The 26,165-nt window shown below is 45.7% G+C and overlaps 1 protein-coding gene across 15 annotated transcripts in view; it reads right to left on the bottom strand.

Moving 5' to 3' along the window:
* Positions 1-26,165, bottom strand: part of col13a1 (collagen, type XIII, alpha 1) — a 282,216-nt gene that overhangs the window by 91,888 nt on the left and 164,163 nt on the right. For 14 of the 15 annotated variants that reach the window (XM_038782842.1, XM_038782844.1, XM_038782840.1 and 11 more), the window contains 7 exons: positions 25,864-25,926; positions 25,152-25,178; positions 12,153-12,197; positions 11,009-11,041; positions 10,859-10,894; positions 3,379-3,423; positions 2,052-2,147 (listed from right to left, as the gene is read on the bottom strand). In XM_038782842.1, the coding sequence (XP_038638770.1) occupies positions 2,052-2,147; positions 3,379-3,423; positions 10,859-10,894; positions 11,009-11,041; positions 12,153-12,197; positions 25,152-25,178; positions 25,864-25,926 (345 nt within the window). The remainder of the gene's footprint in view (positions 1-2,051; positions 2,148-3,378; positions 3,424-10,858; positions 10,895-11,008; positions 11,042-12,152; positions 12,198-25,151; positions 25,179-25,863; positions 25,927-26,165) is intronic. The other variant, XM_038782855.1, reaches the window with a different exon arrangement.

Below are 26,165 nucleotides of genomic sequence, written 5' to 3'. Positions count from 1 at the left end.
CAGTGGGGAGTACAGACTGACGCTGTATTGTCAGTGGGGAGTACAGGCTGACGCTGTATTGTCGAAGGGGAGTACAGGCTGACGCTGTATTGTCGAAGGGGAGTACAGACTGACGCTGTATTGTCAGTGGGGAGTACAGGCTGACGCTGTATTGTCAGTGGGGAGTACAGACTGACGCTGTATTGTCAGTGGGGAGTACAGGCTGACGCTGTATTGTCAGTGGGGAGTACAGACTGACGCTGTATTGTCAGTGGGGAGTACAGGCTGACGCTGTATTGTCAGTGGGGAGTACAGGCTGACGCTGTATTGTCGAAGGGGAGTACAGGCTGACGCTGTATTGTCAGTGGGGAGTACAGGCTGACGCTGTATTGTCAGTGGGGAGTACAGGCTGACGCTGTATTGTCAGTGGGGGGGTACAGACTGACGCTGTATTGTCAGTGGGGAGTACAGGCTGACGCTGTATTGTCAGTGGGGAGTACAGGCTGACGCTGTATTGTCAGTGGGGAGTACAGGCTGACGCTGTATTGTCAGTGGGGAGTACAGGCTGACGCTGTATTGTCAGTGGGGAGTACAGACTGACGCTGTATTGTCAGTGGGGGGTACAGGCTGACGCTGTATTGCCGAAGGGGAGTACAGGCTGACGCTGTATTGTCAGTGGGGAGTACAGGCTGACGCTGTATTGTCGAAGGGGAGTACAGACTGACGCTGTATTGTCAGTGGGGAGTACAGGCTGACGCTGTATTGTCAGTGGGGAGTACAGGCTGACGCTGTATTGTCGAAGGGGAGTACAGACTGACGCTGTATTGTCAGTGGGGAGTACAGACTGACGCTGTATTGTCAGTGGGGAGTACAGGCTGACGCTGTATTGTCAGTGGGGAGTACAGGCTGACGCTGTATTGTCAGTGGGGAGTACAGGCTGACGCTGTATTGTCAGTGGGGAGTACAGGCTGACGCTGTATTGTCAGTGGGGAGTACAGACTGACGCTGTATTGTCAGTGGGGAGTACAGGCTGACGCTGTATTGTCAGTGGGGAGTACAGGCTGACGCTGTATTGTCAGTGGGGAGTACAGGCTGACGCTGTATTGTCGAAGGGGAGTACAGACTGACGCTGTATTGTCAGTGGGGAGTACAGGCTGACGCTGTATTGTCAGTGGGGAGTACAGGCTGACGCTGTATTGTCAGTGGGGAGTACAGACTGACGCTGTATTGTCGAAGGGGAGTACAGGCTGACGCTGTATTGTCAGTGGGGAGTACAGGCTGACGCTGTATTGTCAGTGGGGAGTACAGAATGAGTGCTGCACCGTCAGAGATGTCGGTTTGGAACGGAGACGTTAAGCATAGAACATAGAACATAGAACAGTACAGCACAGAACAGGCCCTTCGGCCCTCAATGTTGTGCCGAGCAATGATCACCCTACTCAAACCCATGTATCCACCCTATACCCGTAACCCAACAACCCCCCCTTAACCTTACTTTTAAGGACACTACGGGCAATTTAGCATGGCCAATCCACCTAACCCGCACATCTTTGGACTGTGGGAGGAAACCGGAGCACCCGGAGGAAACCCACGCAACTCACTCAGGCAAGCAGGAGCCTTTCTGACTGTCACTTGTAATAAATGATCCCTTGGCAGCATTTTTGAACAGGGGAGTTTCTCCCTGGTGTTCCTGATAAAATCTATCCCTCAAAAACATTAGCCTGAATAGATGATTCCGTGATTATCTCATTACAGTTCGTGGGAGCTTGTTGATTGCAAATTAGCTGCCACTTTTCCTAACTTACAAGAACGGCTATACTGTAGTAATTGGTTGTAAAGCACTTTGGGCGACCTGAAGTTATGAAAGGTTTTTTTATCATAGAATTTACAGTGCAGAAGGAGGCCATTCGGCCCATCGAGTCTGCACCGGCTCTTGGAAAGAGCACCCTACCCAAGGTCAACACCTCCACCCTATCCCCATAACCCAGTAACCCCACCCAACATTACAGCTGCTGGTCAACAACAGCTGACCAGAATTATATGTAGTCAGAAATAAACAAAAAAACACCAACCAATGGTCCTGGGGGCCCAGAAGGTCCAGGTAAACCTGGAAGACCCGGTTCCCCCTTAATTCCACCAACAGCCGATCCAGAGTCTCCTCTTTCACCCTATTTAACAAGACCATATTGTTACATGAAACAGTGATAGACAGAGCAGAGTTTTCTTCATGGTCAAACATTGGTTATTGAACTCATAATCAGTAATCTCCTGTCTCAGAGTTAAGGAGACGTGTGCACAGATTATATATATCAATGTTAATGACTCCCAAAATGATTCACATGCTTCTTCTCCATTCCAATGTGTTTTTCCCGACTCCTGAAAACACTCTCTAGTTTTGGAGATGCTCCCGATGACGCACGTCCCACCCAGAGACCCTCCTGCCTGCACCAAATCAGTGATGCCTTTAATTATCGGACTCATAGAATCATAGAATTTACAGTGCAGAAGGAGGCCATTTGACCCATCAAGTCTGCACCTGCCCTTGGAAAGAGCACCCTACCCAAGCCCACACCCCCATCCCATAACCCAGCAAATCCATCCAACCTTTTTGGACACTAAGGGCGATTTAGCATGGCCAATCCACCTAACCTCCGCATCTTTTGACTGTGGGAGGAAACCGGAGCACCAGGAGGAAACCCACGCAGACACGGAGAGAACGTGCAGACTCCGCACAGACAGTGACCCAAGCCGGGAATCGAACCTGGGAACCTGGAGCTGTGAAGCAACAGTGCTAACCACTGTGCTACTGTGCACCCCCCCATTGACTCAAAGCAAATACAGACTCCATTTGCATAGTGCCTTGAACAAGACAAAAATCCCCAAGTTGCTTCACAAGAGCACTGTCAAACCTGGAGCCAAAAGATTTGATGTTGGGAAAGGTACCTAAAAACCTTAGCTATGGAATTATTTGTAAGGATGGTCTTAGAGGAGGTGAGAGACAGAGGTTGAGAGAGGGACTACTGGAATTTGGGGCCTATATTGCTGAATGTATCGCTGGCAATTATGGGACAAAGGCCGTGGGTGATGGAGAATAGGCCAGGGTTGGAGGGATGCAGATACCTCGGAGGAGAGCAGGGCTGGAGGAGGTTACAGAGATAGGGGGGGGCAAACACAGGTGAAAGGGGATTCAGCAGCCATCGGTGGTGAGGTTATCTCTACATCATGGGGTAGAAATCACCTGTCACATCCTGTTCCACAAATATAAATCTATCAGCAGCATGTGGATGGATAGTTTATGGCAATATTTTAAATATTTTAAAATGTCAAATGGGCTCCATACCTGTAACTAGAGTGGTTATCTATATGAGATATTCAATACAAGACAGAGAGCAGACTTACTTTCTGTCCAACTGCACCATCTTTTCCTGGAGTGCCACTTTCACCCTGCGCAATATCAAACACACATGTTTGCAATTGAGTCATTTTCTATTATTTTTGCGTCTAGCCAGCAACATTCCAATCATGAGAAAATGACGGACTTATCGCAAATGAGAAAAACTTTGGTCAGAATTTTACACTCCTCCACCCCCCCCCCCCCCCCCCCCCCCCCCTCCCGTGCTGGGTTCTGAGGTGGGGCGGGTAATTGCACTAATGGGATTCCCTCCAGGTCCCCGCTCGCCCCGACTTAGTAGCGAGCTTGATCTCGGACGGGAAACTCACCCTTGATCCAATTAAGGTGTTAAAGTGGCCACTTATGCGCCATTTTCCAGCAGGCTCAAGTTTTCGACTGACAGGCTGATGACAGCTGAAGAGGCAGAAACGTGTCAGTAAAGACAGTTAGATCTTGGGTGGGAAGGGGGCACGCCTCAATCAGAGGCCCCTTCCAACTGCGGGCGGCCTCCCCCTCAAGGCCTTCAGGTCGCAAGCGGGGTGATTGGGGTCTCGGGGAACAGACCCTACCCCCTCCTCCCAGCTGCCCCACTTGCGATGCCCCCTCCAAGTGCTCCTACCCTCCCTGTCCTGGGACCACTGCCACTTAAATTGTCCCCCGGTTCCTGGAAAGTGCCAGGGAGTTAGTCCCCTGCCAAACCTCTTCCGACTACTGCAGCGCTGGGACAGGAGGGACAGCAGAGCTGCCGGCCAGTAAGACTGATCGGCAGCTCCCCAAGGCAGGACCTCCTCCCGGGTGAGGGTTGGAAATCCTGCCTTATGCCAATCAAGCTCGTTAGAGCACGAAATTTCATCCAGACCAATGGAGTCAGCGGAGAGGTGTTCCCACAGACTCTTCAACCTCTGCTATCGTGAAAATTCAGACCCTCGAAACTTTTTCGCAAACAAAAACTAGAAAGACTCCAGGAAACACAGCAAGAATGAATTGGAATATTACCAGTCATTACACTGCAAAACACAGGATACAGGAGCAGAATCAATGACCATCAAACATGAGGCCTGTACTAACAATCTTAGAGATAGGGGTTCAAATCCCACTGTGACAGTTAGGAAATTTGAATTCAGCGAATGAACTAAAAATTAGGAAGCTAATATCAGTAATTATTACCATCGTCTTAAAAGACTATCTGATCTCCTTTACAGATGAATTTACCGAGCCACTCAGTTTTTGCCAATCAAGGATAGGCAATAAACATTGGCCCAATGACACCCATATCCCGGAAATGAATTTTTAAAAAACTTATCAGAAGCCCTCTCCAATTGATGAGTTGGAACACGAGCCAGTATCTTTGCCCATCTTTTTTGAAACAAATCTATCAGCTTGCCATTGACTAGCTAACATCAGAAATAGATCAGAAATTATTTTGAAAGAAACTTTACAAAATTAAAAAAGTTCTTCAGCCGCTACCAAAACGATAGAACGTGCTTAAGCCGCCATCTGTTTCAAACACTCCCACCATGCTCCTCTTCAAATTGCTTTTCCTCAATATTCAGATATATGGATCTCATCTTGAAACCTTGTAACCTCTCATCTTACAATCATTCTCACCATTCTCCCGTGAACCCTCTCCAAAGTATTAAGATCCTTTAGACGACATGCAGCTCAAAGCTACACAAGAGATACACAGGTTAGCACAGCTTATTCCAATTTGTAGTCAAATACTGTTGAGACTGGTCCAAATAGGGGATTAGCTTTCTTCGTAACTTGGTGGTTAATGAATAATTACACCCAGCAATTGGGATCATTAATGGTACATCTTCACAACTGTTGCTGAATTACACATAAACTTACATTCTTATCTCTTCCAAGCAACTTAAAATTCAGCAACTATTTCTCACTCACTTCTACTTGTAACTTTGGTTTGGAATTATACAAATTTCCCTTATTAATAATATTATGTTGTAAAGAATATCCTCTTTGGTTATTAGTGGAAGTAACACAACCTCCACAACCCTTCATCTGATTAACTATTTTATCAGTTGTTCTATTAGTCCTGACTGCATTATAAAATACCAACTTTTCAAATACTTCCTGACTGACGGTCGGAATTATATTCATTAAAACAGTTGACTTCCATAGGTCATTCAAAAATAAAGTTCTCTCTGATTGAGGCTTAAACATTTGAAAAGACAAATTGTAATTTTTCACTATTGCGCTGGAAGTGATATGTTTGAGCCTGATGGAGTCTAGTGTTGAAAGCAATGCTCTGTGCAAACAAATCTCCTGCAATACTTCCGATCTATTGATGATGATTCACACGTGTCTCAGCTAAGCTGACAGCTGCATGTGAGCCAACGTATGTGAACAGTGAACATTTGTCACGTGCAAATCCTGCTTTCCAGCTCAACCCTACTGTAATATTATTTTATGTCAATATATGCATCATATTAATTTATTATATTACCTTTATTATAAGTTCATGGGGTCGCAGGCTGTGCCAGCATTTATTGCCCATCCCTAATTACCCTTGAGGGGCAGTTAAGAGTCAACCACATTGCTGTGGGCCTGGAGTCACATGTAGGCCAGACCGGGTAAGGACGGCAGATTTCCTTCCCTAAAGGACATTAGACCGGGGCAGCAGGGTAGCATGGTGGTTAGCATAAATGCTTCACAGCTCCAAGGTCCCAGGTTCGATTCCCGGCTGGGTCACTGTCTGTGTGGAGTCTGCACGTCCTCCCCCTGTGTGCGTGGGTTTCCTCCGGGTGCTCCGGTTTCCTCCCACAGTCCAAAGATGTGCGGGTTAGGTAGATTGGCCATGCTAAATTGCCCGTAGTGTTGTACAAAAAGTAAGGTTAAGGGGGGGTTGTTGGGTTACGGGTATAGGGTGGATACGTGGGTTTGAGTAGGGTGATCATGGCTCGGCACAACATTGAGGGCCGAAGGGCCTGTTCTGTGCTGTACTGTTCTATGTTCTATGTTCTAGTGTCCCAGATGGGTTTTCACAACAATTGACAATGGTTTCATGGTCATCATTAATTCCAGATTTTTACTGAATCCAAATGTCACTATCTGACGTGGTGGGATTTGAACCTGGGTCCCCAGAGCATTACTCTGGGTCTCTGGTTTACCAGTCCAGTGACAATACCGCTACACAACCACCTTCCCAATATTAATATATTATGATATTATAAAATTCAAACATGAAGGCACACACAATCATCTCCACAGCATTTTCCCACTCCAGGAACATTCCTCACAGTGAAGGAGCACGCACGTTAAACTGAAAGTCAATTCTTTTTTTAAAAAATGAACCTAATCAGAGACATGTCGAATACCGTTAGTTGTATTGCTTCTCGGCCTCGTGGTTGGGATCAAGCATCCGATCGAGCCCAAGATCAGGTGCGATGCCTTTTCCTGTCAGCTTAGATCATGTGTGTCTCATTGTAGATTTGAATATGAATTGTTTTTTGGAGCAAGCAACGAGGTGGATTAAGGGTTTGCCCCATCCACTCTGCACATTAGCTTTATAATTTTAACGATGGGATAAAACGTTTTTTAAAAAGCCCATCAGTTTGTGACTATGATACCCGAATGGTAAATCAGAGTTGCATGCACTTAACTAAGACATGTTATGAAGGGACTTTAACTGTGGTAGAACTAATACTTCAACAATAATTGAATGCATTCTAAAACTTCCAAATTGCAAAGTTCACTGCCAGAATTCAATTGCAGGTGCAACAAACACACACAATAGTTCCTTAGCTACAGATTCACCTGACTCTTAGTCTATATTCAAAGTGGAAATTATAATTATAACAAGTCACTTATGCCAAAATCTATGAAGCAAAATGTATAGATCCAAGAGTCCGTATGGAAATGATACAATATTACATATCAGTCACAGCGCAGAAACATCATTCAGCCAAACTGATCCATGCTGGTATTGATGCTCTACTCCCGCAATCTCAACCTTGCTTAATTTCATCCAAACATATCCTTCTGCTTAAATGCTACTATGATTGGTGCTTCAACCAGTCCCTCTGGTGAAAGGTCCTCATTCCACCCAATCAGACAATGAGTGGCCAGGTAATGTCAAGTGATACTGCCCCGAATCTTCCCTCATCACCGTCTGATTGCCGCTCCACCCCGGCATTTCTGCACCGAGCACAAACTCTGGGCGGGGGTGGCCAAGATCGGCTTCTTCGAAATGCGAAGCTCATCTTCAATCCAACCACTTCCTCATAACACTGGATTGTCGGGGGTAGCCACTGGATCGTCAAGGGGTAGACACTGGATTGTCAAGGGGTAGACACTGGATCGTCAAGGGGTAGACACTGGATCGTCAAGGGGTAGCCACTGGATCGTCAAGGGGTAGCCACTGGATTGTCAAGGGGTAGACACTGGATCGTCTAGACATTGGATCGTCGGGGGTAGACACCAGATTGTCGGGGTACACACTGGATCGTCAGGGGTAGACACTGGATTGTCGGGGTAGACATTGGATCATCGGGGTACACACTGGATCGTCAGGGGTAGACATTGGATCGTCGGAGTACACACTGGATCGTCGGTGTAGACACTGGATCGTCAGGGTAGACACTGGATTGTCGGTGTAGACACTGGATCGTCGGGGTACACACTGGATCGTCAGGGGTAGACACTGGATTGTCGGGGTAGACACTGGATCGTCGGGGTAGACACTGGATTGTCGGAGTAGACAGGCCATCTCCTTTTTAATGGCACTGGCTGCCATATTCTGGTTAAATGTTCACTAATACATTGAAAAGCTGGGATGTTTAAACAGCTTTTGGGTGTATTTTAGTGTACGAATGTCTGAGTGAATGTGAAGGTGGGCAAGGGGATAGGGTAGTAGATGGGTCAGGGAGGCAGTCGGGTGATGAGGTTGGATTGGAGGGAGTCAGGCGATGTGGTCTGGTCGGGGTAAGGGGGGGGCGGTTGTATGGTCAGGTCAGGGCTGGGTGTTGGTGGCAGTCCGGTGATCAGGTTGGGTCAGGGGGAGTGAGGTGCTGAGTTGGGTCGCGGGGGTCAGGCGGGGGTCAGGCGGGGAGATTGTGTCGAGTGGCTTGGTCGGGGGGGGGGGGGGGGGGGGGGGCATTATGATATGAGGAATTTGACAGTCAGATCTATTTTCCTCTACAATTCCAAGAGTTTACACTGATGTGTGATGAAGCTGTCAGTTCTGACACTTACTGCATCATCTCATCATATCCATCTGCTTTTAATTTTTAATGATTTATCAGGGATTCTGCAAAAAAACTCTTACAGCTCATTATGTAGAGCAGTGCTGACTATAAAACTTATTAAATTATGAATGTTAAACAACAGGAAAGGCTTTGGAATTCAAATATCATCAGCTGTTCAAATACCGTTGCCGTAAATGTCGAGGGGATTGGTTTGATTGTTTCGCTCCAAGATCTCAATATCAGGAGCCAGAACCAGGGGTCACAGTCTGAGGATACGGGGCAGACCATTTAGTACCGAGATGAGGAGAACTTTCTTCACCCAGAGAGTGGTCGGCCTCTGGAATCCGTTACCACAGAAAGTAGTTGTGGCCGAAACATCAACAAAGAGTTCGATATAGCTCTTGGGGCTAAAGGGATCAGGCTGTTGAGTTGGATGATCTGCGATGATCATAATGATGGTGGAGCAGACTCGAAGGGTCAAATGGCCTCCTCCTGCTCCTATTTTCGATGGGCACAATCCAATGGCCACGCTGCGCCAGAAAAGCAGCTTGCCGCAGCGCAGTGTGGCTGATAAAAGCCGGGAGACCTCGCTCCCAGGATCTACACAGCGCCTCGCGAGATTCAACGCAATCACAAGACGTTGCAATGTTGCGTTGCCATCACTTTTTGGCAAATCTGCATATTGGAGCGAGGCAGTTAGTCTGGCAGATGGAATACAATGTTGACAAATGTGAGGTTATCCATTTTGGTAGGAATAACAGCAAACGGGATTATTATTTAAACGATAAAATATTAAAGCATGCCGCTGTGCAGAGAGACCTGGGTGTGCTAGTGCATGAGTCACAGAAGGTTGGTTTACAGGTGCAACAGGTGATTAAGAAGGCAAATGGAATTTTGTCCTTCATTGCTAGAGGGATGGAGTTTAAGACTAGGGAGGTTATGTTGCAATTGTATAAGGTGTTAGTGAGGCCACACCTGGAGTATTGTGTTCAGTTTTGGTCTCCTTACTTGAGAAAGGACGTACTGGCGCTGGAGGGTGTGCAGAGGAGATTCACTAGGTTAATCCCAGAGCTGAAGGGGTTGGATTATGAGGAGAGGTTGAGTAGACTGGGACTGTACTCGTTGGAATTTAGAAGGATGAGGGGGGATCTTATAGAAACATTTAAAATTATGAAGGGAATAGATAGGATAGATGGGGGCAGGTTGTTTCCACTGGCGGGTGAAAGCAGAACTAGGGGACATAGCCTCAAAATAAGGGGAAGTAGATTTAGGACTGAGTTTAGGAGGAACGTCTTCACCCAAAGGGTTGTGAATCTATGGAATTCCTTGCCCAGTGAAGCAGTTGAGGCTCCTTCATTACATGTTTTTAAGGTAAAGATAGATAGTTTTTTGAAGAATAAAGGGATTGAGGGTTATGGTGTTCGGGCCGGAAAGTGGAGCTGAGTCCACAAAAGATCAGCCATGATCTCATTGAATGGCGGAGCAGGCTCGAGGGGCCAGATGGCCGACTCCTGCTCCTAGTTCTTATGTTCTTATGCAGATTCCCGAGGTTCCCGAGGCTTTGGGATTCAACCTCTTTGCCAGAGACCTCGGGCGAGCGCCATCCAGCACTGGTCCCCACAAATGGGGACCAGATGGAACGGCACTCGTGGGGATCTCCAAGGGGATAGGTGTCCCCCAGCTGTATGCCCTTTGGGCATGGTGGTGCCCCAGCACTGCTGGGTGCCACCTGGCCACCCTGGCAGCACCACTTTGCTGTGTAAAATTAAAAGCTTTTTCTCAGTTTGCTCTGGTTTCCCTCTACAGTTTAAAGTTTGTATAACAGCCTCGGCCAAGGCTTCAACCTCCAAACACAATACCGAGTAACAGACCACAAGAAGAAGAATGCACACATTTGGGGCTGAGCAAGCTTGCATGCATGATTGTCAAAGTGGAAAAGCAGGCATTACATAAATCAGTGATTTGGAGAGAAGGAGTTGGCAGGTGGCAGGTGGCAGGGGGAGGAGGGACGGGCAGTGGAGGAGGAATGGGCAGGGATAGGAGGGATGGACAGGGAGATTAGGGATGGAGGCGTGGAAGTGAAGGAAAAAGCAGAATGTAAAAAGTAAAAGATTAATTTTTAACTGACCTAATAGAAAACATTCAGGAAATGCTGGCTAAAACTGGTGAACTACGATACCGGTCACCCTGATGTTACTGCGTTGTTAGGCGGTGACCCAAATGCACAAAGAACAGACTAATATTAAATGAACGACCAAACACATGAACTGATTTGGAGCGCTACCTTTTGTCCAGTTAGTCCAGTCTGTCCCGCCTCGCCCTGTGATCAGCGGAAAGCAGGAGCAGAAAATAGATCAGAAAAGAATAGAGTCAAAGTTGCAAATTAAACGAGAAGAATAATCTGGTTCAATGAATGTGCTGCACCGTGACTAACCTTTAACCCAGGAAGGGTTGAAGTAAGTGAGCCCTATCGATTGAAGATTGGAAACAGCACAGGTCAGAAATCAGCACCAAGTATATGGACGTACAGAAGAGAAGAGGTGGAGTTATAGAAACATTGGAAAATAATCTGTGACACTCATTAATAATTTAGTCAGGAATCGATCTTAAGTGGCAACCCTGTACATTTATTGTAAAATTAGGTGTGTCACACACAAAGAGGTATAATTAGATTGTACCGATTAATCCGATTTGTTAATATGCTTCCTCAGAATCAATCAATAATGCTGGTTATTCCTCCCAAATCCCTGGGGAAAAGTGACCCCACAAACACACGTCCCTGGATTCCATGGGTCTTGGGCTGTTTTGTTGGATGGAGTAACCAAAATCCTTTAACTCCATCCAGCAAAACAGGGTAGGGAGAAGAGGTGGGGTTTGTAACGCAAATCACAGGACCATTAAAGTGCAGGAACCCTTTTGCCGATCAAGTCTGCACCAACCCACCCCAAATGCACTGTAATGCTGAGGGCAGGAAGGAAAGTGGGAGATGGAGACCATACTCTGCGGCCCTGTAATTCTCCACAAAATTAATTGTCTTGTTTTGCATTTAGAACCAGCTTTACTGACTAATTTCACTTTTAAACATATTTCATTATCTATCTGTGTAAGTCAGATCTTCAGTGTTCGAAATGAAGTGCACAACATTTGAAGATATGCCACTTTAATGGAACCCACAAGAATGATTTTCAATCATCATCTCACACACAGAACCTGGTGAAAAGACAGGAGAGGCAGCAGATTGGCTGCCTGGAACTAGAAATATTATTGGATGTTTTGATTCGCTGGGATCATGGCTTAGTTAGTCTGGCAGCATTTTGGCAAACTCTCTCTCCAGCAGCCCAAGGAACCTCTTAAACACTGCGCAATGTTTTAATATTGACTTATAAATACTCCAAACTTTTAGGATAAGATTGAAGCAATAAAGTAGTAGTCTGATTGCAACGGTTTCAAAATATTAATAGATCGTTATGTTGGATTAACACAGCAAAATGTGCTTTTACTTTGAAGTGTTTTGAATTTATGTCACTTCATTCGTGAGCGCACAAGTTATGGGAGGGAAATCAGACAGTGCGGGATACCTTTGTTCCTGGTTTTCCTGGCATACCAGGTCTTCCTATCTCCCCCTGAAAAAACGGGAAAACAGAGACATGTACAAAGTAACTGGAATAAATTGTAAAGAAATAGTGAATGGGTTGGGAATGAGAAGAGACAAGGGAACAGGGAAGGAAGATAATAGGAAAGACCATTTTAGCTGGATACATGCGCTGTAAATACAGGTCTAATTTCATATCAACCAGCTGATCATGAATCTTCAGTGATGGTGTTATCTTAGACAGTTTCCAATCATATATGTGAACCATGCAAAATGACACTTTCTCTCTCTCAATGGTTACTTTATTTAACCAGTTACAATGCCAAAGTTTTGGACCTCAGGTAGACTTGAAGGATAAAATCAGTTCAGGTCACAGTGACACAAAGACTACTTTGGTCCTCTCTATTGTTTGTAGAACTGTTTCGAGGCACAGTAGCTGCCCCACGACTGAACCTCTCACTGGTTGTGAAGTACCTAGCACCAATGCCATGAGGATGTGTCAATAAATTTAAACGCAATTTCTTTCCTTTCTCTTTCTCAGATTAATGGCTTCTTGCTGTTAAAATTTGCAATGAATTTTGACTTGATCCCGGATTTTTAAAAGTAGTAGTGATAATGGGGACATTCGAGTGGTGAAGGGGGAATGGATAGGAAGGAATGGGGTGGGGTTTGACCTAAAGGGGAGCGCCCTGCAGTTGGCCAAGGGCAGCCAATGAAGATCGAACACCCCTTCCTTCCCTTTTGAGCATTAAATGTTTAAAAAACAGGCTTCCTGTTCCTGCTTGGCTGCCTTTCCCAACGTTTCATGACATGGCATGGGCAGTGTGTCATTAGGGTCAATTGATAACAAACCTAATTGTACCTGAATACTAATTTAAATACAATAATAATAATCTTTATTATTGTCACAAGTAGGCTTACATTAACACTGCAATGAAGTTACTGTGAAAATCCCCTAGTCGCCACATTCCGGCGCCTGTTCGGGTACTCAGAGGGAGAATTCAGAATGTCCAATTCACGTCTTTCGGGACTTGTGGGAGGAAACCGGAGCATCCGGAGGAAACCCACGCAGACATGGGGAGAGCGTGCAGACTCCATACAGAGTGACCCAAGCTGGGAATCGAACCTGGGACCCTGGCGCTGTGAAGCAACAGTGCTAACCACTGTGGTGCCGTGCCGACAGGCTGCTGATTTCAGTGCCTGATCGTTCACACCGCACCCTCCCCCACCCCCACCCCGCCACCGCCACCCAATATTGTGGGGGAGGGAGCTTGGGAAGGGAAGTGGGAAGATGGTGGACAGGGCACCCAACCCAATTTACATGACCCGCACGGTTTCATGCCCGCCAGGGTCATGTAAAATGCAGCCCACTTTTTCCATTGTTGCCCTTTCAGTAGGATTTCTTTAGTATTATTTCAGTGAGAAGATCAATCAATTAGTCTTTTAAGAAAACGTGGCCAATGGATGATGAATTGATTTTGCTCCCCACTGCCCTCATTTCTTTCTCTAAACTTCCCTCTGTCCAGAAGGGCAATTAAGCATCATGGACATGGTGTAATGGCACCGACCACCATCTGCTGCCTTATTCAAACAGCTTTGATCGCTTTGCGAGCCTCGTCAGTGAAGACTGGCAGAGATATTCCAGGTAGCGAGAGCCCAGATAAATTCAATCCTGTTGTCTGAGGCACTTTCCAGCATGGCTGATTGGGCAGCAAACGGGGACCAGGAACCTGGGCCGTGTTCCCACCGTTCATGGTGGGAACACCAAGTCAAACGGCTACTGTTACTCTCAAGCCCAATTAATGGCACAGACTGGGGATGGAACCCAGGAATGTCATGGGCTGTGTGGTTCCACTGATGACCACAACAACAGCAGAATAAATGCTGTACCTTGACAGCATTTCCCCCAAACCTCCACGTTTGTGTGGAACAGCATCCATTCCATAAGCAAACAGGGAAGTTTACATCTGACAAATCATTCAATATCAAAACGCAGATACACTCCCTTTCGAACGCTGTCATGCTTTCTAAAAATCATTTTGATTACAAACATACATCTCACTGGCAGTGAAAAGCTGGAACTTTAATCTCCAGCTTACTGTCGCTCATCATTTATCAAGATTAAAATGCTACTTCAAACAAACTATTGCAAGTTCCGGTTCTTAAAATAGAAGAATAATGACTTACTCATTGCATGTATAAATATTTTATAGAGCACTACTGTACTGAGCTGGGCCATGTGAGAAGCGAACAATATATTCCTAATGCCAACTCTTTCAGCCTTAAATAATTATCTTGCTGATGATAAAACCATTCTAGCAGGGTTATAATTTTCTGAATACTAGACTGTATTATAGTCAACCTGTTAATTAACATCATCTTTCTATAGTTAGAAGCCTCTCGAGATAACAGCTAACAGATTTGTTGGACTATTATCCACTTACAAACATGTGTGAAATACATCAGCTTAAAATTCTTTCATCAAGATTTAGAATGGAAAAAAAAATACATCTGAGTTTTTCTAACCCAAAGGGCGTTAATGATTATTTTAGCTTGTAATGTTCAGAGGTTAATGCTATTTCTGTGAATGCTATAGAATTTTGGAAAAAGAACCAGAGCAGAGCTGTGATTGTACAAAGGACGAGGTCCATGCTTTTTGTGAAACTGCACAATTTCGTGGAAATAGGTAGAGTTCCAGAACCTTATCCCATAAAACATGGGCACTGGATTTTCAAAGCTGCAGCCAATTAAAGGTCAGGGAGAGGGCTCGCCACCCAATCAGCAGCTGAAGGGCGGACATAACAACATAGGAAATGAGAGTAGGAGTAGGCCTCATGGCGCATTGAGCCTGCTCCACCATTCAATCGGATTATACTGACTGAGCCTTGGCTTCAACTCCACTTTTTCGCCCACTCCCCATATCCCTCCATTCCCTGATGCACCAAGACATCTTTACCACAGCCTTCAATGTATTCCATTGTGGAACATCCACAACCCTCCAGGGCGAAGAGTTCTAAATATTCAGAAGCGTCTGTGAGTGAAGAAATTTCTCCTCAGCTCAGTCATAAATGATAAACCCCTTATCCTGAGATTGTGCCTCTTTATTCCAGAATCACCAGGCTGAAGAAACAACTTTGCTGTGACTAGCTTGTCACGCCCCTTCAGAATCTTGCATATTTCAATGGGATCACAGCCAGGGTTAGGATTCTCTTTTCCCGCCGGCAGTACCATCCCCCCCCCCCCCCCCCCCCCGCGGGTTTCCCGGTGGCGTGGGGGGGCTTCAATGGGAGATCCCATTGACCAACGGCAGGAAGAAAGAATTTCGTCACCAGTGCATGGCGTGCTGCCAAGAAACGCCTGGCTGGGCGACTCGAGAATGCAGCAAAACTTCTCATTCTTTAAAACACCTGAGACAATTTACTCAGCCTTTTATTACAGGACAACCCTCTCATTCCAGGGACCAGTCTAGTGAACATTCACTGTACTGCCTGCTATGCGAGCATATCCTTCCTTAAATATGGAGCTCAATGTACCGGCCGCGTCCTGCCGGAATTGGGATGGGACACGGCCGATAAGATCCGACCTCTTCCAGGATTCCCAACCATCGTTATACCTCGCGAGATCTGAGATGTCGCGATCTGGATGCCACCCCGAAGTTCACGTCGTTAAAAGAGTTTAAAAGCTCAGTTAGCTCTACTGTCGCCAGATCTAATCGGCATCCATCGGCTTGTCAAAGGGGTACCAGGCGGAATGGCACTTCGGGGTCTCCCTAGCGATCAGAGGTCCTCGTGTAGTCGGCCCCTGGCCATGCTGGCACCCTGGCCATGCTGGTGCCCTGGCACTGCTGGTGCCCTCTGGCAGTGCCACCTGGGTGTTACCACTCGTGGAGCTTCTCAGTGCAGGAAATGACGCTGAAGTACGGCCCCAGGGGCCATTCCCCGCTGGGGCCCGGAAACGACACAGTGTATCGTTCGATAGTGGGAACATTCCCGGCACGTTACCCCACTAATCCCACCCAGAACAGACTATTTTTCTTTAGTTAAATGGCACCCATGGTATCCAAACCTAGCGTTATGCTCTCACCAAAGTCTTGTACAATTGTAGCAAGATTTCCTATTCTTGCACTCCAATACCCTTGCTATAAAGCACAAGGTGTCACTTCCTATTTGTTTGCTGCCCTGCTTGCTAACTTTCTTGTTCGAGTACACACAAGTCTCTCTGAACCTTTGAGAAAATATTCTGGTTTTCTGACCATACGGCCAAATTGACTAACTTCACCGTTCCCCACATTATACTCTATCTGTCACCTTGCTGCCCCCTCACTTAACCCCGTTTATGTCTCTGCAGCTCCTAATTGAATGCCTTTTGGAAATTCAAGAATGCTACTTCTACTGGTCCCCCTGTTCTGATGAAAGATCACAGACCTAAGGCGCTGTCACTTTTTCTCTCTCCGCAGATGGAGCCAGAACTGCTGAGCCTAGTCTGTTTCGGTTCCCGATTTCCTGCATCCGCAGTATATTTCTCTTGTATTCGGAATGCCCTGCAGCTGCTTAATGTGGAACAAAGCCTAGAATACAACAGCTAGAATGAATGTGAAGAGTTTTCTCTCACCATGTGCATTTCCATTTAAGTTGCTGAGGGGGGGGGGGATGCTTCATCTGGATGGTTCACACGGAGTTTTTACAGCGCAGACCCATATTCAAATATTTGCTATGGTTCTTAACCACTGTTACATATGGTATATACATCTTGAGGTTTTGTATACTTTTGGTCATTTTGTTTGTATAGCCGCAAGAAAAACAAAAACAGATTTAAATACATTAAGATTTGAATAACTCGGCTAGTAGCAATAAGGGCTTGTGAGGGTTTCTGCACTTTTTAAAAGCTCAACTTGCTCCTGCTGTTGGCATCATTTCATCCCACAAATGGAGAATGGGACTGTACTTCCAATTTATCCTGCCATCTTTCATTACCATTAAGCCACACGTATAAATCAAACCCCACACTTTTGAGCTTGGAGAATGTTTACATAAACTTTCCAAGCTGAAGGCAACCAAAATGATAATTCTGGGACTTGACATCCCAAGCTTCTGGCTGGGCGTCATTGCAAATTGTTAAGACCACCAGCATTGAATAATATCGGTGCCAATGTAATTAATTTGAGATGTTTTGACCAAAGGTTTGGGATTTGCGCTGTTCTCTGCTTCAACTATTTAGCATGGTTGAGCAGTGGCAGATTTTAAGCTGTGTGAAAGCGAGGTTCTGTGAAGTAAAATGGGCAGTCATTCAACACACCAGAACAAGGCGGTCCCCAAAGGTCTAGCATTATTATTTTAAATGGTGCAATTCCATGTTCTGTCAGATTATTTTTCTGATCACGGAATCTTTTGGCTGCGAGTATCAGAAATTTGGCAGAATTGAAACTCGATGAAAAGCTGGCTTCTGACTTTTGTGTAATCAAATTTGCTGGACATGTTCCACTCTGGAAATGCAAAGCACCTCATTGGTAATAATTATTTCTCAAATAGAGGAAAGGTATTATTCCAATAGATACCAATTATTATATTAACGATGACAAATCTTTCTGGACAGTTCCTCCATGGGAAATAATGAAAATTAATGACAAAACAAATGAGAAACAGAAATATGCATCAAGTCATTCGAAAGATCTTGATGAGGTATGTTAAAGAGATCACCAACTTGTGTAACTAGAGCACGTTTAACAGAGAAAAACATTCCAAAGCACTTCATGGGGGAACAGACGCTGAGCCAAAGGAGAGATTAGATAGGGCAGCCATAAGCTTGTCTAAAGATGCTGGTTTTAAAGAAGATTTTAATGTAGGTAGAGAGGCAGAGGAGTCTGGATTGGAAATTCGAGAGTGTTGTGTCTAGGTCGCTGAAGGCCAAACTGCAGATGGAGGTTTGGTTTTTAGTTTGCACCAACAAAACAACTCAAATTCGAGAGGGACCAGCAGATGGCACTGTCAGAACATAACCATCGAGAGCCAGACTTCAAAAAGCAATGCTAGTTGAAGTTCATCATTAAAATGTATGGCAACACCAGACAGGTTATGTAATTCAAGCACCAAGTCCCGTTGTTTAATGATAACTGGGAGCTCCATTTCAGCTTTCAAATGCTAATCTTATGGCGCATCCTTAGGGTTCCATTTGTCTCTAATGTAGCAAAAATAAAATATCTCCGATCAACGTCCAGCCAGGTTTCTCTGTTGTGGTGCATGGGTCTACTCAATCATCTGAGCACAAACACAAATCTAGGATGGAAGATTACACGCGCCATTTAAATTAACATCCCAAAAATACGGAGTGCTGCCTGACTGACATGAACCTCTGCTTGATTTTCAGTGATGAAGTGTGCCCAGGTGATCCAGGACGTACGCCGGGATGGGAGGATGAGGATGAGGATGAGGATGAGGATGGGAGGTTGAAGTGTGCCCAGGTGATCCAAGACGTACGCCGGGATGGGAGGATGAGCAGTTTATCCAGCTCCCACTCTGCAGGTCATACAATTAGATTAATTCACTCACGAAAACAGACAATTATTTACCTTCACTACTGTTAGACCCAGAATAAGAGAGATTTTAACAAGGCTTCTTCAAATAAACTGAGATTGATGGATTTATTGTAAAAAAAATATTTTTAAAACAGGTTGCAAGAACTGGTTTGCACAATTTGTAATCTGGAAGTGTAACTATTGGCACGGGGCCACAGTGGTTAGCACTCCTACCTCATAGCTCCCCGGAGCCGTGTTAAATTCTGGCCTTGGGGGAAACCGTATGGGTGGAGTTTGCACGTTCTCCCCGTGTGTGCGTGTGTTTCTTCCGGATGCTCCGGTTTCCTCCCACAGTCAGGTGGATTGGCCATGCTAAATTGTGCCTTAGTGTCCAAAGGTTAGGTGGGGTTACCGGAACAGGGTGGGGGTGCTCTTTCGGAGAGTCAGTGCGGACTCGATGGGCCAAATGGCCTCTTTCTGCACTGTGGGGATCTTATCGCTTTTTAAAAATATCCCAGCCTGCCTGTATGCACACACACACGGTAAGGGCAAACAGGTGGGGTCTCTGCGCAGATGTGCTTTGAAGGAGAGACGATAAGATAAAGTTTGCAGGGTTTCAATGCCATCAATCTGGAGCTCTGTCATGTGAAGGCAAGCCGCGGGGTCTGAGTAGATTTCTGCAGGTTCTCACCAATGGAGCTTCGACATGGCGAAGAATATGGAGCTGGATCAATTCTTCCAGGGTTCCAAATGCAGACAATTTACACTCCGATGAGGATTCTCCAGCATTGGCTCCATAACCCCATAACCACACATGGAATTTTAGGCAAGTTGGGGGGGGGGCACGTTAGGGCAGCCCTCCTTCTCGGCTTATTCCGCAAAACACACACTGTTCAAAATCAACAGGTCCAAAATTTAAAACTGGCCTGTCATGTGATTTCCAGTAAATCACTGGCTTTGGCCAAATTGTTCCTCATCAATCCTCGGTCTGACAGAAACTTCCAAACACACAACCTTCATCATAGAATCCCTACAATGCAGAAGGAGGCCGTTTGCCCCATCGAGACTGCACCAACCCGCTGAAAGAGCATCCCGCCTAGGCCTACTCCCCCTCCTTAACCCCACAACTCAGTGACTCCACCTAACCTGTTGGACACAAAGTGACAATTTAGCACGGCCGTTCCACCTAACCTGCACATCTTTGGACTGTGGGAGGAAACCGGAGCACCTGGAGGAAACCCACGCAGACACGGGCAGAATGTGCGAACTCCACAGTCACCCAAAGCCGGAATTCAACACGTGTCCCTGGCATGGTGAGGCAGCAGTGCTGAGCACTGTGCCACCATGCTGCCCAGAAGGACAGGGGTTACAGACACATGGGAACACCAACACTTACAACTTCCTCTCTAAATCACACACCATCCTGAGTTGGAACTATGGAGTGAATTCCCAATTGTCTGACTCCGCAATCGGGATTCAAGATCAGGCGGAGACTGGAACACCCGGGTTTGGTGCCAGACACCAAACACAATGTGATACTCAGATCCCCCGCTGGTGGCCTCAGGGCGTTACCTTCCCCCCACCCTGGCGGGAGGATGCAAGTCTGTCATTTGCATCCATTTAAATTTAAGTAATTGGCTGGAATCTCCAACCCCCCCCCCCCCCCCCACCACTCATTGTGCACTGACCCCCACAGTGGGATATCCAATGGGCGGGATTCGGTGCATGTTTGCCCATGTGTGTCCCTGACACGATCGACCCCGAGGTGGGTCAAGGGGGTCAATGCATAACTGAAGTTCCCCTCCCCAAAGCCCATAGGAAGGGCCCATCCCCCAACAAAAATCCTGCCCCCCCCCCCCCACCCTGCTGACACTTGTAACAACTGCTGCTTTAAACACCTTTGTCTGAGGCAGCAGATGTTAGGGAAGGGTAAGTGAAAATGCAGTGACTTTTCACTTACAGCCTGGACTGCTCTTCAGCTTTCAGTAAGCGGTGACTTATGGGGGCGACTGATGGGGGGCAGTGACTGATGGGGGGTCTCTAATGGGGTGGGTGATGGGTGACTGATAGGGGTCTCTGACGGGGTGGTTGGGTCACCATCATGCATGCGTGCTGTCGGGGGTGGGTGGGAAAGTGACCCGTTATTCCCATGGTAGGGATCAGGATGCCCCGTTTGTACGGCAGGTGGTGGGGGTGGCAGGATTAGTGTTGTAACGGAGGGGTGGGATCGGGTTTCCTGCCCGCCCATAATGGCAGCCTGGTACCAGGACTTTGAAGGAACTCGGTGAGCTCTCCACCAGACATATATTTGCGTGGTCAAGGGCAGAGACTCACAACGGGGTGCCATTCCTAGCACCAGTCCAGATTCTCGAATGGCAGGAGCCCTCCAGAACGGAGAGCCCAGCAACACTGATGGACTCCAGCAGTTCAAGAAGGATACTCACCAACGCTTTCTGAAGGACAATTAGGAGGTTAGGCAATAAATGATGTTCTAGTCAGTGGCTCACATATTCCATAAATGAAGAGGGGGAGGGGGGGGGGGCACTCTGCTGTTGCTGAATGCAAAAAAATATCCAGAGAGAAGCTGGGACCATTGCAATCAGAACTGAACTCCATGCAGGACTGAATGTGTGCTGTGGGACCAGTAGATATACACCTCTGGTTACTGGTTGACTCTGATAAGATACCACACCGAGATCATGTAGCTCAGGGTGAAATTACATCATAAATCTGCAGAAAAAACTTTAATTTTCAGATCTATTTAAAATCTATTGCTGCCTCACGGCGCCGAGGAGCAGGGTTCGATCCCGGCCCCGGCTCACTGTCCGTGTGGAGTTTGCACATTCTCACCATGTCTGCATGGGTCTCACCCCCGCAACCTAAAAGATGTGAAGGGTAGGTGGATTGGCCAGGCTAAATTGTCCCTTAATTGGAAAAAAAAATATTTTAAATCTATAATTTTACTTTGGAAACACATTCGAGTTCCAGCTCACCAGAGTGATTGACACATTTAGCTTCACATAGTCAAATAGGTAGCTCAAGCAAGACTGAACACTGGCTATATTTACTCTGAGACCCGAGTTGGAAAGAAAGAAATTGCATTTATATAGCACCTTTCACAACCTCTGAGCATCCCAGAGCACCGACAGCTAATGAATTACTTTTCAAGTAGTCACTGTTGCGAAACAATAAAGGTGACATTTCTGGATCAAAATTGTCCATTCCGATTTTAATAACTTCTCACACTTCTGTAAAGAGAGCAAAGTTGCTACAATAGACCAAGGTCTTACTAATAGGACATTCAGATCGAATAACCATTGTTGATTATAATGTGGAGTAGTTGCTAATATGGGGCTATAGGATCATCTGTATTTAGAATTCTAAACACCTGACATAACAGCAAATGGAATTCACTTGAACTATTAGCAATGGACAGCTGGGTGATCAACCTTAATAACAGTTGGCTAGGTTATGCATCTTCTATAATTTGTTCGACTGTACAAGTAGTTTGGTGTTAAATGGCCATATGATTCTGGAGGTATTAAGCAAACACCTTTGACAAGATAAAAGAAAGGATTTTTACAAAGTAAAAAAAAATGTTTGAGGTTATTGCCTGGCATCCTAAGAACTGCTGGGGTCTAGTCCAAGATCATAACAACATGCATCGCAAAGCAATCACTACTCCAGTGCCGTCTTCAGAGAGTTGACGCAGTCATACAATGGTCATTTATTATTTTGGGTGGAGGCATGCATCAATGTAGCGGTCAAAGGAATGTCACAGACTGGGTTCAGCATTCATCCGCTAATTTCACCAGTGACAATTTCAGAATTAAAAGTAGTTTCCTGGAAACCACTGCACTAATGGAAACCAACATTGAGATTTTCAGGAAAAAATATCAATTTTTAGTTCAAATTTTTCCTTTATAAAAATATATAGCCATCCTGTAGGCTGAAGATTACAGACTACAGCAATTGGCAGCAAAGCACTGATGGTTTGCATGGACTTCCTCTGTCCATTGTATAAATGGAAGAATTAATCAATTAAAAATTAATGTTTAAATAATGGACAAAGGATTTTCGTATGAAAGCTTTGTTGTTCAAAGACTAGGAATTGTCCAGTTTAAATCAGTGCTATACTAAAAGGTGATGTGGAATCTCATATCATTCTTAACATGTTAAATTTGGTATAATTCTTCTAGTAAATGAGTTTTTCTACAAAACATTTGTTTCCAATTGATTGACAGATATAATGAAAATGATAGATTTCCAATCCTACTTCTGAAAGCTGTGTCTCAGTCTGTAGTAGTTACTGAACGTTAGTGAGGCTGAAGTCCATTCATGAATCTAGGGGCGCACACAATAAAACAGAAGATTCTGAAGTCAGATTAAAACTACCTTTTCTCCTTTATCACCTGCATGACCCACTTTTCCTGGTTCTCCCTGTGGGGCGAGTGATCCAAGTTGAAATAAAGATCCAAGGAGGCCAGTGAAAAGCAGCCACATGCTGACATTTAGGAACATGCGAGACAATTATTTTTCAATCGTTATATCTGGATTAGAACACCAGATTGCTGCAATGAAAATGCACTGATGCAGGAAAAGCCCCTTGAAAATGCCCAGCAGGTCAGTCTACATCTGAAACAGGGAAGGCGAATCTTTGACATGCGAATCTAAAAGTCCCCATTTACTGCCCAGGTCGGAGGCTGCCCTCATGGACGGTGCCCATTGCAGAACGGGGTGGCATGATGGCACAGTGGCTAGCACTGCTGCATCACAGCTGCAGCGCCCGGGTTCAATTCCAGCCTTGGGCAATTGTCTGTGTGGAGTTTGCACGTTCTCCCCGTGTCTGCGTGGGTTTCCTCCGGCTACTCCGGTCTCCTCCCGGAGATGTGTGGGTTAGGTGGATCGGCCATGCTAAAATAGCCCCCTTGTGTCAACAAGTTTAGGTGGGATTATGGGGATAGGGTGGAGGGTGTGGGGGTGGTAGAGTGCTCTTTCCTCGGGGTGGTGCAGACGCGATGGGCCAAATGGCCTCCTTCTGCACTGTATGGATTCTAACTGGAAACTAGGTGGGATGGCAGTCAAAAAATCAATAGATTCCTTGCCGTTTTCTTTCATTATTGGGCGTCACTGGCTGGGTCAGTATGTGTTGCCCATCCCTTATTGCTCTTGAACAGAGTGATTTCCTTGTCCATTTCAGAGGGCCAGTTAAGTATCAACCACCTTGCTGTGGGTCTGGAGTAGGCCATACCTGGTAAGGACGGCAAATTTCCTTCCCTAAAGGACATTAGTGAACCAGATGGGTATTTACAACAATCAACTCTATTTTCACAGTCACCATTATTTTTGAATTCTAAATGTTATTAATGGAATTTAAATGTCACCAGCTACCATGGTGGGAATTGAACCCATGTCAGCAGAGTATTAGCCTGGGCCTTTGTTTAACTCTTCTGGTGACATGACTGCTTTTTCATTGTGTTCGTGTTCAACCCACTTCCCATTTTTATCCACGGTGTTCTGCAGGTAGGTGAGCTGACCTCCCAAAACTGGTAGGGAGCCTTGTGAACTTCCGTTAATTATGGTCAAAGGGTCAGGGTTGGGTTTTATCCGTAGCCTGATGTGAATCTATGCCGATGATATACACCAGGCTTGCAGTTGCTCCATGGAAACAAGTAACTCTCCAAGGCAAGTGGAAAACCTTTCTGCAAAAAGGCAGGAGGAGGAAAATTCTCCCAGTCTTGGCTTTTCCTCACCCCACTCCTGCCCTAATCCCATCCCCACCACCACCGAAACCCCTGCCCCCAGCCTTCCCCCTCCCACATGACTCTCCAGCACCTCCCCAGAAGGCCACTGGTAATGAAAACACAGCAACAATGATTTTACACCCAGGCAGCACGTTGCAATTTGATGAAGAAAATGTTAATCTCCTGGTTTCTGTTCATTACTTATTAAAAAATAAATTTAGAGTACCCAATTTTTTTTTTCCAATTAAGCGGCAATTTAACGTGGCCAATCCACCTACCCTGCACATTTTTGGGTTGTGGGGGTGAGACCCACGCAGACACAGGGAGAATGGGAAAACTCCACACGAACAGTGACCCGGGGCCAGGATCGAAATCGGGTCCTCAGCGCCGTGAGGCAGTAGTGCTAACCACTGCACCACCGGTTTCTGTTCATTACTGACCGGCATGCTGTCTACCTGCAGCCTTCAAAGCTTTGCACCTTGGGAAACACTGTGGTTTTGGTTAGATGACTCGAGTTTCAAAATTGGTGCAAGAAAAGTGAACTCTTCCAGCACAACCCATACTCCCTTTTTTTTTTAAATAGGTCTCCTTGCATATGAAATTGATTCATTTGATTGGTGGAAAGGTTAATTGATTAAGACAAGATAGGTTAAGCAATGCGGGACAAAACAGAATAAGGCAGGCAAAACAGATTAAAAGTGAAAGGAGAGACATGGCTCTATTTCAATACCTTCTGTCCTATGTCTCCATGGTCTCCCTGTTAACAGAAATAGTAACGGCAGAAGGAAAGCAGAGAAAAGTCATCATGTAGAATTCAGAGAGAAGCAGACAAGAGAATGAGGTCAGCTAATGTATCATGTACAATTTAGAGTTCAGCATCCTTCAAACTCTTGACATAACATTCACACACACAGGTTGACAACTGACATTTCAACTTAACCAGCCTGAAAATTCTAAGGATCTGAATTTATCGTCTTCAAAATTAAAAATATTTTTTTTTTTTTTTTATAAATTTAGAGTACCCAATTATTTTTTCCAATTAAGGGGCAATTTAGCGTGGCCAATCCACCTATCCTGCACATCTTTTTGGGTTGTGGGGGTGAAACCCACGCAGACACAGGGAGAATGTGCAAACTCCTCACGGACAGTGACCCAGGGCCGGGATTCGAACCCGGGTCCTCAGCGCCGTAGGCAGCAATGCTAACCACTGTGCCACCGTGCTGCCCCAAAATTAAAAATATAACCTAAAGGCTGTCGTTGCTTCATTCATGAAAACCGAAGCCTTTTAATGATGATCCGGCGACAATATTACCCTTTGTTCAGAGGTTTTATTTTCCATCTAAAAACATGGTTTAGCGCTTCCCAATAATAATGAGTAATTAATCATTAATAATTTGGTATATCCAACTAACAGAAAGCACAGACTAGTCCTCCACTTTTACCTTTCGCCCTACAGATCCAGGCAGACCAGCTGGACCAGGAAGGCCAAGTTCACCAACAGCTCCCTGAGAGAAAGAAAAGAAAAATAAAGAGAGCAAAGATTGAGGAGTGTAACTGGCGAGCACACAGCAGTGAAGGGACAGATAGAGCATATAACTGGAGAGAAAAGACATGAAGAATTCTACAAAGGAAGGGTGATTTGATAGAGATGTTTATAATTGTGAAGGGTTTCAATAGGGTTAACACAGAGAAGACATTTTCACTTGTGTTGGAGACCAGATTGAGGAACCATCAATAGACGATG

This window comes from Scyliorhinus canicula, chromosome 22 (assembly GCF_902713615.1).
Source record: "Scyliorhinus canicula chromosome 22, sScyCan1.1, whole genome shotgun sequence".
In the NCBI taxonomy this organism is placed as follows: domain Eukaryota; kingdom Metazoa; phylum Chordata; class Chondrichthyes; order Carcharhiniformes; family Scyliorhinidae; genus Scyliorhinus; species Scyliorhinus canicula.
The sequence above is the reverse complement of the archived record's forward strand: the minus strand, read 5'-3'. Positions and strand labels throughout refer to the sequence as shown.